The sequence below is a fragment of the Coregonus clupeaformis genome, chromosome 36, assembly GCF_020615455.1.
Source record: "Coregonus clupeaformis isolate EN_2021a chromosome 36, ASM2061545v1, whole genome shotgun sequence".
Lineage (NCBI taxonomy): Eukaryota > Metazoa > Chordata > Actinopteri > Salmoniformes > Salmonidae > Coregonus > Coregonus clupeaformis.
In genome coordinates this window covers 3,051,998-3,064,301 of record NC_059227.1, presented here as the reverse complement: position 1 = coordinate 3,064,301, position 12,304 = coordinate 3,051,998, and the positions used below count along the sequence as shown (strand labels likewise).

Genomic DNA, 12,304 nt, shown 5'->3' with positions numbered 1-12,304 from the left:
TGGGCCCGTAACCGAAAGGTCGCTGGTGCGAATACCCGAGCCGACAAGGTGAAAAATCTGTTAATGTGTCCTTGAGCAAGGCACTTTACCCTAATTTGTTTCAGGGGCGCCGTACAACAAATTTCACTGAACCTATCTGGTTTATGTGACAATAAAACATATATATTTTGACATTTTAGCAGACACTCTTATCCAGAGCGACTTACAGGAGCAATTAGGGTTAAGTGCCTTGCTCAAGGGCACAGACAGATTTTTCACCTAGTCGGCTCGGGGATTAGAACCAGCGACCTTTAGGTTACTGGCACAACGCTCTTAACCACTAAGCTACTAAGACTTTTTCTTTCTAACAAACATCAACCCAGCCCTCACAGCTCTCAGTCTAACATCAATACATGAGAGACAGATAGAAGAGTTGTTGGTGCTCTGTCTGAACACATGCCAGGGTCAGATCATGATCAGTAACTATGGGAGAAGAAGCTCTCCTCAGATAGGACCAGTTGATCTCACATGTCATCTCTGAACCCTCCAATGGTAATGGGTGTGATTGTGACAGAGAGCTGTAATGATAGGAGACAAGCTCATAACAATGATGATGTAATGTATACTAACTGACACAGCAGGCTTGATAAGGGGTATTTATGGGTTATGTCACTTCAGGATTATCTGTATAGAAGATTGAGTGAATGTTGCCAGGGAGATGTGATGACAGTGCCCCCTTCTGTCGAGGTTTGTGCACTTAGTCTCTCTCTCTCTCTCTCTCTCTCTCTCTCTCTCTCTCTCACACACACACACACACACACACACACACTCTCAACTCAATTTACTCATGGAGCTCTGTCCGCTGAGGGAGCTCCGGAGGCTCTCCACTGATCCTCCAGCCTTCAGTTTGGGTTTCTCCAGAGAATCTGTGTCTGGCTGGGGGGACTGGGGGGAGCTGGGAGCACCGTCTGGGCTCGACTGGAGGGACGGAGGAAGGGGAAGAGAGAGGGAGGGAGGGTACAGATGAAGGAGGGGGGAGGGAGAGGTATGGAAGGGGAGGTTGGGGCAGAAAGGTAGAAGTGAAGAGGAGAGGGGGAGAGAGAGAGATTGAGAAAGATATGGAGAGATAAAGAGACAGAGACACAGATGTCAGTATCAGTGATAAGTAGCGGTCACTCACAGCATGTCCATCAGTCAACGTGATACAGTATCATACACATGACAGCAGCTTTACTGAAGGGTAATTCATCACAGCCACTAGATGGCAGCGTGGCATGTAAAATAGCCTTTAGAGTGACGTTGGAGCTCATTTAGTCTCCTGCCTGCTCTTTCCAACCAACATATTCATAACTAATTCCACCTTTTTCTTGGTCACTGCATTGACGTTCCAACTATCTCTGTTATTTATCTTTGAGGGAACTTGTTTGCAGTGCGCAGTCTAAGGTTGTGACACTCCCTAGGCTTTTTTGACTGTACTGTACCCTCTGATAGCCTAGATACCAGGCCAAAACCAATACTGTAATTGTCCATTGTTTGAATGTGAATGCTCATATGATATGAATGAGCCACACACACACACACACATGCGCATGCACATGCACACACAGCCCCAGAGCCAAAGGCCCCTTGTCTCAGAGCGCTGGCCTGGCATGCGGGAGGCTTGCCTCACTGGATGAGCTCAGCCACTTCCATACACACCCCACCCCACCCTACACCCCGAGTCCTGTCCTGGGCCTGAGAGAGCTGAGACCAGAGTGTGGACAGCTCCAAGAGAGTCCCAGCTGTGTGTGTGTGCGTGTCGCACATCTGTTTGTGTGTGAGAGAGCTGGGTGTTTACTTTGTAACCAACACAAACACATCCAACCACACACATATGCAAAGCCCAGAATGATTATGAATAACAACGGGGAGCATTCAAAAAAATGTATTCAACTATGAAAGTTGGGATCTTAGTGTGTGTGTGTGTGTGTGTGTGTGTGTGTGTGTGTGTGTGTGTGTGTGTACCTGTTCAGACAGTGAGCTGCTGTACTTCTTGGACATGCGTTTCCTCATGGTCTCTTTTACAGACTTGACCTTCTTTCCCAGAGAGATACGAGACGTCGTGGGAGACTTGACTACCTCCCGGTATACAGCCTCTGGATTCTTACTCTGAGAGATAGAGGGAGGGAGGGAGGGACAAACACAGAGACAGAAAGAAAGAGGAGAGAAATAACAAAATAGTTGATTCAGTGTTTGAGTTCACTTCTCTAAGTATTGCGGCCCCTCAGCCCTGAGTCATCAGTTATCTGTTAGTACTTACATTGGGCTCTGAGCCTGCACTGACCACATGGAGCGACCGGTTGGACAGGTCAAACCCTCCGAAACTACACGTCCTCTGTGAGAAGAGCGAGAGAGAGAGCGAGAGAGAGAGAGAGAGAGAGAGAGAGAGAGAGAGCGAGAGCGAGAGAGAGAGAGAGAGAGAGAGAGAGAGAGAGAGAGAGAGAGAGAGAGAGAGAGAGAGAGAGAGAGAGAGAGAGAGAGAGAGAGAGAGAGAGAGAGAGCAAGAGCGAGAGAGAGAGAGAGAGAGAGAATCAATTAGAATCTATTCAAATGACATCAACTCCCATCCGTGCCCAGTAAGAGTCAAATCACAATGATTCATGCTTGGCGGAGTCACAATGGCAGCAGGTTGATTCATGGCTGTATGTTATATATGGGCTTGCTGAGTGAGCGTTTCCAGCTGTCTATATATGTATGTCATGGTATGACCTCATATGGGACAGGCAACAGATGTGACATGAAACTCATATATATTTATCTTTATTATTTATGTTAGTTATTGGGTGACCATCTGCGTTAGATCATCCATGGGGAATTGGAGTCACTGTTATTCTGCAAGTTTATGTTACTTTAAAACTAAAGCCATGGGGAACAAACATTGAAATTAAATGAAATAATTTGGTTAGATGTGGTCACGCTGAATTATAACATGGTGCTTTATGAGTATTATATAGAACACATATACTATGGCCTGGCCCAACCCAAACTTTCCCTTGTGTTTAATTACGAAAGTAGGGTTACTGGATTTAGACTCTGGAAACACACACATTGTTTAGAGATATTAATAATTTTACACTGGGTTAGGTTACGGAGAGGGGAGGTTGGGGGAGGTAAGTTCTCACAGAGAGTATAATGTATCAGACTGAGGGATATGTAGGGGGTTTCCCTATCTATCATCTCTCTCCATTTAATAGGGAGAGTTTCAATAGGACCAGTCCTGAGGGTATCAGGGAGTTACTGAGGAGGAGAGAGAACCATCTTATCATTGAACTAGCTTTGAGACCATTGTTTTCTATCGTGTCCATGTCCGCAGTTCCACACTCTGGAATACACAGGAATCCACAGTTTTGTGAAAAGAAGCGATTCAGATGGCATCCAAAAAGAAGACTGGAGATGGAGTGATGTTGTTGGATATATTCAATGGAATGGCCATGCACTCGGAAAACCCTCTTCCACAGAACAGTAAAAAAAAAAAAAAAAAAAAAGAGAAAGAAAATTCCACTACATCTGTAGCCATGCCGACGGAGGCAAGATCAAAAAGATAAAACCAAAAACGAGAACTGAATGGATGGGTAAAAATGTCTATGGATGATGAGCCACGTCCAATGATTCACAAGTAAAAGCAAGGATTCAGGCTTCTTCAAGGCTGCAGAATAGTTCTGTTTAGCTTCCCTGTGTCGATCTAAATACTATTTCAGTAGGATTCCTACCATCGACACTAAAACGTCCATGCTAGTTCTGTTATTGACTTGTGATTGAACTTTCACACACTGACTACACCTTTATCATACCATCTCTCTCAATGATGTGTTTGAGGCTTGTTTGGCCTTGCCAGCCCTGATCATCTAGCTGGGCCTCTGGCCACTGTCAATGTCCCAGATTTCTCTTTCTCCTTTTCTTTCTCACTGAGCTGAAAAACAGATACTTTGTTCCCCTTCTACTGAGTACAGGGATATAAAGGAAGAGGAGAAACAAGGGAGGGGAGAAAGTTAAAAAGAAGAGAGGAAAGAGAATGTGTGTGTGTCTGTCAGCTTCCCGAGCAGTGACCTATCAAAGCTGTGTCTCTGTCTGCTCCACTCTGACTCAGGAGACTCCCTCTAGGGTTTGGGCTGGGTGACATTTCTAAATGGCATTTATGAAACCTCTACTGTATGTAACCACTGTTAACATCCTGAGTCAGAACCGGCAGATCCCATTACTATTTCATATCACATGAAAATGAACTAGAATGCCAAGGGCTTTCATATCTAAAGGTTGTGAAATGTTCTGTTTCTCTATGGAGGTCTCCTCTGTTAAACTAACCTTTCTAAATATTCAAGCTCTATGTGGATAAAGCAGAGAAGATGGGAACATGACCAACCCTGTGTCTGTATCTAAACCTGAGGGTTATTGTGCAGCCTTGAAGCTAGCCTTGGTCCTCCTGGCCAGGAGGGGGTGCCTTGTAGCCCATCCCCCCGCTGTACGGTAGCACTCACAGACTTCTGCTGGATGCGTAAGAGCACGCGCTTGGTGCAGCGGTCCACGCTGGCTGCCCACTTCCTGTCCGCCTCCCTGTCCTCCTCCAATAGGCAGCGGCGCTCTGCGCGGCTGAGGGTGACTGGTCGGACCAGCTGGGCCCAGTTGAGGTGGCCGTAGAGGCTGCGCTCTACCACGTATGTGATGTTCAGCTCGCTCACCGCCGTCCGGCCGCGGAGTCTGCGAGGGGGGAACGCCCAGCCCCCACCCCCCCCTCCACCCAGCGTACCACCCTTAGCCTTGGCTAGGTCACAGCGGGCAGGGGCCAAGGGGGAGGGGCAGGAGGAGGGCACCCCAGGTGGTTTAGCATAGTTCCGGGAGCGCTGGTAGAGCAGGTGTTTGGTGGAGTAGGCGTAATTGGGGTCGGGCTTCCTGAGCCAGTTGGCATGGTGACGGGCAGGTTTGGGGCTACTCTGGGAGACGTCGTCGAGGGCAACGAGGAGGTGGGGCTGGGGGTGTGGGTTGGGGCGTGGCCGGGTGAGGCCGTAGAAGCCATAGAGTGTGTTGTTACTTACCCCGTGGGAGAGAGAGGTCAGAGCTTTCCGCATCTCGCCCTCCGTCATGGAGCACGACACCTTCTCTTCATCCTCTGCTCCACAGCCATCCAGCTCCGAGAAGGAGGATCCACTACCTCCCACCCCCACGGTCCCCAGACCCCCAGACCCAGCAGGGACTCTCCTGGGGGGCCGGATGAGGCCGTGGGTGCTGCTGGACTTAGAGAAGGTCTTGACCAGCTTGTGTCCAGACCAGGTGGTGTCCAGGCTGCTGGAGGAAGGAGAGGTGGTCAGGCTGTCTGTGTCCCCGTCCAGAGATAGCTGGTCCTGGGTCAGGGAGGACAGGGAGGCATCCTGGGGCAGGCTGGACTTCTTCAGGACCCCTGTGTACAGGGCTGTGTTGTCCTCACAGGTAGAAGACACCTCCAGTCTCAAAGAATCTACAGGGAGGAGAAGAACATCAAATCAAGTATCTATTAGAGAGCAACATCAAATAGAGCAAAACCAGTGCAAAACCAGTTCTACCCCATTCATAGTTAAAGTGTTACGGGATTCTAAATACAAAGATTGGGTTAGTATGGACATGTGCCATACCTTCGGAGACGGCTTTCTTCCCCTCTTCCACCTTGATGAGTTTCTTCCTGACTCGGCGGGTAGAGTTGACCAGCTTGTGGAGCCGTTTGAACTTCAAAGAGTCCTCCGACTGCTCATCATCAGACTGCTCCCGAGACTGAGAAGGAGAGAGGGGAGAGACTGTCTGTCTGCAGTGTACAGGGACCCCCCAGAACCATAGGCATAACACAGTGGCCCATATCCAAACCTTTATGAAACAACATTGTACTGTAGGTCATTCACTCAAGTCTTGGGGAAACTCACCACACCATTAAAACACACCTGTAGGGTCAGGTGTTGGGGGTTGGTGACAGTTAGCATGCATGTTTTAGGACGGACATAGTTAGTGATATGAAAGCATGGAGGGAGGGTTGGGGGGTTGGAGGGCACATATATTGCATTGTAAGACATTATGTAGGACATTTATACTAAAAACATATTCAGGTTACATGAATGAAGCCAAAACAACAAAAACACTGAACGGTAGAGGACGAAGAGGAGATGCCACAGATATTCACCACATATATTCACCACAGATATTCACCACAGATATTCAGGCAGCTTGGTATTTGTGGTGTGTCTCTCTACACCAGGCTCTAGACTGTGTGCTGCCTGTTGGAATGAGCCTGGAGCTGTTTACTACCCAATAGCCACTAAATGGAGCGCTCCGCAGCATTGTGCTGAGGCACACAGAGCTCCATTATGAGGGAGTGTGTATGTGTGTACAGTGTTTCCCCAAGGATTTCTTTTCAGCGGCGGTGGTACATTTTGGCTTATTTTCTTAATCTATTTGAGTGACTCAAACATTATAACAAAATCAATGGGGGCCCAATGCATTGGATTTTTAGATTCTCTCTGACTGTCTAGTTTTTATTATTGTGGTTGTTAGTTCTCAAAGATGACCTCCATTATCTTTTCTACATAGTCATTTAAGTTTACACCGAAAACGTTTTACCCTCCAATCTATTTTGTACTTTTTCTTTCACATTATATTTTTGGGAGTGGCGGCTACGATTTAGCAGCGGCGGCCCACCGCTGCTAAATTAATATAGGGGAAACACTGGTGTATGTGTGTGTGTGTGTGTGTACATTTCAGAGAGGATGGTAGTTCAATTGGACATTACGACGGTATTAAAAATCGCTACAGCAAAGCATAAACAGAGGGAACAATGAAGTCACCAAAAACGTCATTAACTCAGCACAGACACACACGACACACACACACATACATGGAAAACCATCAGAAAACTATGTGTGGGCAGGCAACGTATGGGCACCATGTGATGTGAGGTGAGATGAGTTTGGCACAGAGCTATTTTGGCAGAGCTGCAGTCATTCTGTGGCAAAACCCTTCATTTGCTGCTTTTTCCCCTGGTTTCCACAGCAGCACAGGGTCTGGTCACAGACAGCTGGCTCCACTGTCAGAGCTAGTGCTGATTGCACCGCTAGCACAAATGCACACACACACACCCCAGCGTGTTAGAGAGCTTGAGTTAGTGCTAAGGCAAGTCTGACCGGACTGTATACTGTAGGCCTGGAGAGAGGCTTTCAACTCCTCTTAGCTTCTCCAGCCTCCCCATGTGAAACATTGTGGCCTTGTATTACATCAAATCAAATCAAATCACATTTTATTTGTCACATACACGTGTTTAGCAGATGTTATTACGGGTGTAGCGAAATGCTTGGGCTTCTAGCTCCGACAGTGCAGTAACATCTAACAAGTAATATCTAACAATTTCACAACATATACCCAATACACACAAATCTAAGTAAGGAAAGGAATTAAGAATATATACATATATGGACGAGCAATGACAGAGCGGCATGGACTAAGAATACAGTAGAATATTATAGAATACAGGCGTTACTCTTGACCCTGATCTCTCTTTTGACGAACATATCAAGACTGTTTCAAGGACAGCTTTTTTCCATCTACGTAACATTGCAAAAATCAGAAATTTTCTGTCCAAAAATGATGCAGAAAAATTGATCCATGCATTTGTTACTTCTAGATTGGACTACTGCAATGCTCTATTTTCCGGCTACCCGGATAAAGCACTAAATAAACTTCAGTTAGTGCTAAATACGGCTGCTAGAATCCTGACTAGAACCAAGAAATTTGATCATATTACTCCAGTGCTAGCTTCCCTACACTGGCTTCCTGTTAAGGCAAGGGCTGATTTCAAGGTTTTACTGTTAACCTATAAAGCGTTACATGGGCTTGCTCCTACCTATCTTTCCGAGTTGGTCCTGCCGTACATACCAATACGATCGCTACGGTCACAAGACGCAGGCCTCCTAATTGTCCCTAGAATTTCTAAGCAAACAGCGGGAGGCAGGGCTTTCTCCTATAGATCTCCATTTTTTATGGAACAGTCTGCCTACCCATGTGAGAGACGCAGACTCGGTCTCAACCTTTAAGTCTTTACTGAAGACTTATCTCTTCAGTAGGTCATATGATTGAGTGTAGTCTGGCCCAGGAGTGTGAAGGTGAACGGAAAGGCTGGAGCAACGAACAGCCCTTGCTGTCTCTGCCAGGCCGGTTCCCCTCTCCACTGGGGTTCTCTGCCTCTAACCCTGTTGCAGGGGCTGAGTCACTGGCTTGCTGGTGCTCTTTCATGCCGTCCCTGGGAGGGGTGCGTCACTTGAGTGGGTTGAGTTACTGACGTGATCTTCCTGTCTGGGTTGGCGCCCCCCTTGGTTTGTGCTGTGGTGGAGACCTCTGTGGGCTATACTCGGCCTTGTCTCAGGATTGTAAGTTGGTGGTTGGGGATATCCCTCTAGTGGTGCGGGGGCTGTGCTTTGGCGGAGTGGGTGGGGTTATATCCTTCCTGTTTGGCCCTGTCCGGGGTTTCTTCGGATGGGGCCACAGTGTCTCCGGACCGCTCCTGTCTCAGCCTCCAGTATTTATGCTGCAGTAGTTTATGTGTCGGGGGCTGGGGTTAGTTGGTTATACCTGGAGTACTTCTCCTGTCTTATCCAGTGTCCTGTGTGAATTTAAGTATGCTCTCTCTAATTCTCTCGTTCTCTCTTTCTCTCTGAGAACCTGAGCCCTAGGACCATACGTCAGGACTACCGGGCATGATGACACCTTGCTGTCCCCAGTCCGCCTGGCCTTGCTGCTATTCCAGTTTCAACTGTTCTGCCTGCGGCTACGAAACCCCTACCTGTCCCAGACCTGCTGTTTTCAACTCTAAATGATCGGCTATGAAAAGCCAACTGAGAGACCTGAGCCCTAGGACCATACGTCGGGACTACCGGCCGTGGTGACTCCTTGCTGTCCCCAGTCCGCCTGGCCTTGCTGCTATTCCAGTTTAAACTGTTCTGCCTGCGGTTATGGAACCCCTACCTGTCCCAGACCTGCTGTTTTAAACTCTAATGATCGGCTATGAAAAGCCAACTGAGATTTATTCCTGATTATTATTTGACCATGCTTGTCACTTATGAACATTTTTGAACATCTTGGCATGGTTCTGTTATAATCTCCACCCGGCACAGCCAGAAGAGGACTGGCCACCCCTCATAGCCTGGTTCCTCTCTAGGTTTCTTCCTAGGTTTTGCCTTTCTAGGGAGTTTTTCCTAGCCACCGTGCTTCTACACCTGCATTACTAGCTGTTTGGGGTTTTAGGCTGGGTTTCTGTACAGCACTTCGAGATATTAGCTGATGTAAGAAGGGCTATATAAAATAAAATTGATTGATTGATTGATTGATATACATATGAGATGAGTAATGCAAGATATGTAAACATTATTAAAGTGACTAGTGTTCCATTTCTTAAAGTGGCCAGTGATTTCTATAGGCAACAGCAGCCTCTAATGTGCTAATGATGGCTAACAAGATGAGAGCTGCTGGGTCAGACCATAGCCTGAGTCTGGTGTTACTGACACACACACACACACACACACACACACACACAAACAAACAGAATGCACGCATGCACACACACGCACACACACATACATACACATACATGCACACACACGCATGCACACACACACATATCAGGCCTGAGGTTAACAGCTGAGGGAGGGATGTCTTTAATAGCTGGCTCTGGACACCTTTCACTGGGCCATGAGTGCACATTGGCACCTACAGTGCCTTCAGAAAGTATTCACACCCCTTGGCTTTTTCCATATTTTGATGTGTTACAGCCTGAATTTGAAAAGGATTCAATTGAGATTGTGTGTCACTGGCCTACACACAATTTTTGCAATTTTGACTTAAATCGGCTTGAAAATCTATGGCAAGACTTGAAAATGGATGTCAAGCAGTGATAAACAACCAACTTGACAGAGCTTGAATAATTTTTTTAATAATAATGTGCAAATATTGTAAAATCCAGGTGTGCAAAGCTCTTAGACATACCCAGAAAGATTCATAGCTGTAATCGCTGCCAAAGGTGATTCTAACAAGTATTGATCAGGGGGTTGAATACTTCTATAATCAATATATATTACTGTTAAATTTTGCATAAATGTTTTACAAATGTTCAAATGTTTCTTCCACTTTGACATTACATAGTATTTTGGGTAGGTCGTTGACAAAAAATGACAATTAAATCAATTTTAATCCCACCTTGTAACACAACAAAACATGGAAAAAGTCAAGGGGTGTGAATACTTTCTAAAGGCACTCTAGGTGACGCAAGGACCTCTGGCCTCCACATTCCCTTGGACTCCTCCAGCCAGTTCAGAATTCTCAGTCAGAATGATAGCTTTCTGTACCATAGGAGCTCCGTGACCTGCACATTACCCATAAATCCCTCTGGTGTCCCATCAGCCCCCTCTTTCCACCGCTAGTCTCAGTGGTGCGTGCTCCACACTCCATTCCTCTGTCAACAGCAGAACCAGACCATGAGGCCGGTGTCGAACCCTCTCATTTTGTTTTTGACAACCTCTCAGCTTGTAAACCGCAGAACGCCCCCCCTCATCCCTGCACCCCTTAACCCCACTGTCCTCCCTCTTCACTAACCACACACATCCTGCTGGAATACTATTCGGCTAGTTTCCACTGCTCCAGAGGACATTACAGAGTAATGTCTTCAGAGACTGTGCTGTAATAACAGGTCTGTGTGCGCACTTGTGCATGAGAGAATCGAGAGGAGACAGGAGAGAGACAGAGACAGAGAAGAGCGAGCCAGCCCGCTGCAGTTTGGAACCAGACCTGACTAATGCTCATTATTGAGGTACTGTACATATGGGACATTACTGGGGGCAGGTTGATGTTTATTGTCAGGAATCTTGCCCTAGAGGCAGAACTGAGCGGTTTCCACTAGCTGGGCCAGTTGCAGTCAAAATTTGCCTTTTGGTCTTCATTTAAGGTTAGCATTAGTATTAGCAGTGTGGTTAAGGTTAGGGTTAATGTTAGGGTAAGGGTTAGGTTTAAAATCTGATTTGATGACTTTGTGGCTGTGCCAGCTAGTGAACACTCTACAGAGCTGCATCCAGGGCAAGATTCATGACAATAAACCTGCTTACTGGAGTGGAGTGTGTATATTATTATTCGGAGTGGTTCAATATTCTGGTGGGTGTTGAAGTGTGTGCATCGTTGTTGCGGTGTGTATGTGTGTGTGTGTTGCTTTTGCAGAGTGAGTCATTCATGTGCAAGACAGTCCCGGAGGACAGCAGGGGGTGAAAGCGAGGCAGCATGGTTTTTATCATACAGGAGAGAAAGCTTTGCTTTAAATAGTGCTCAATGAACACATTTGAATGAAATGCATAAGCAGAATCTCTCGTACTGTAAATCTGGGTCATTAAGAAGAATGCAAGAGGAGAGAAGAGAAAGATAGACATATCTGTTCCTTGCCACATAACAGCCTGGGGACGGGGAAGGAGGTGACAATGACATAGTCCCCGAGATACAGCCCTGAGGGACACCAACGTCTGGAAATAAACCAGTGGTGAAAAGCTGCTGCAGTCAGCAACCCCGCAGTGAAACAATGTCACATGGTCATGACCCCTCACACACACGCCTCCACACACACACACACACACACACACACACACACACACACACACACACTCACAGACACACTCACAGACACACTCACAGACACACTCACAGACACACACCCACACACACACTGTCATTAACAGCTTTGTGTCTTGCTGCAAATATCATTGTGCGGTCGAGCATACATGGTGCATATTACAAGCAAAACCAGATCTAGAATAGCCAGTAAAACCCTTGCAAATGGGTGCAAACTTAGAGGGAATCTCACTGTGTCTGCAAACACGCAAGCGGTTCCCTACCTCAGAAAAAGACAGAAAAAACACAGAAATCGAATTGAGCATACTAAGCAGTTGAGTGTGACTTGTTACTCACAGCTTTAGGCATTCAGGACAGCAGAATCAACCACGCTCATCCCATTCCCAGGTCAGCATAAAGAGGCAGGCATCACGATGCATGAGGCTGAACCTGTCCTAGCTACTCCAAGGTTAGTCACGCTGCACACAGCATATCCAGAGTGAGGCACACACAGACACACAACATACAGGCACACAGCATTGACACACACTCTGAGACACACACACTCACTCTAACACACTATCTGCAGCCTGTTGGCGAAGACAGCTCTGCAGAATGAAAGCGATGGGAGTGAGTCGGAGCGGGCTGTTGGTGCTATTGAGTAGCAGCAGAGAAAAGGCACGTTGTGCCTGGTGGA

The 12,304-nt window shown here is 46.9% G+C and overlaps 1 protein-coding gene across 8 annotated transcripts in view; it reads right to left on the bottom strand.

Annotated features, from left to right (window-relative positions):
• Nucleotides 1-12,304, bottom strand: part of LOC121552280 (SAM and SH3 domain-containing protein 1-like) — a 323,777-nt gene that overhangs the window by 20,903 nt on the left and 290,570 nt on the right. For 7 of the 8 annotated variants that reach the window (XM_045211224.1, XM_045211225.1, XM_045211226.1 and 4 more), the window contains 5 exons: nt 5,622-5,757; nt 4,494-5,467; nt 2,279-2,353; nt 1,984-2,127; nt 825-957 (listed from right to left, as the gene is read on the bottom strand). In XM_045211224.1, coding sequence (XP_045067159.1) covers nt 825-957; nt 1,984-2,127; nt 2,279-2,353; nt 4,494-5,467; nt 5,622-5,757 — 1,462 coding nt within the window. The remainder of the gene's footprint in view (nt 1-824; nt 958-1,983; nt 2,128-2,278; nt 2,354-4,493; nt 5,468-5,621; nt 5,758-12,304) is intronic. The other variant, XM_045211230.1, reaches the window with a different exon arrangement.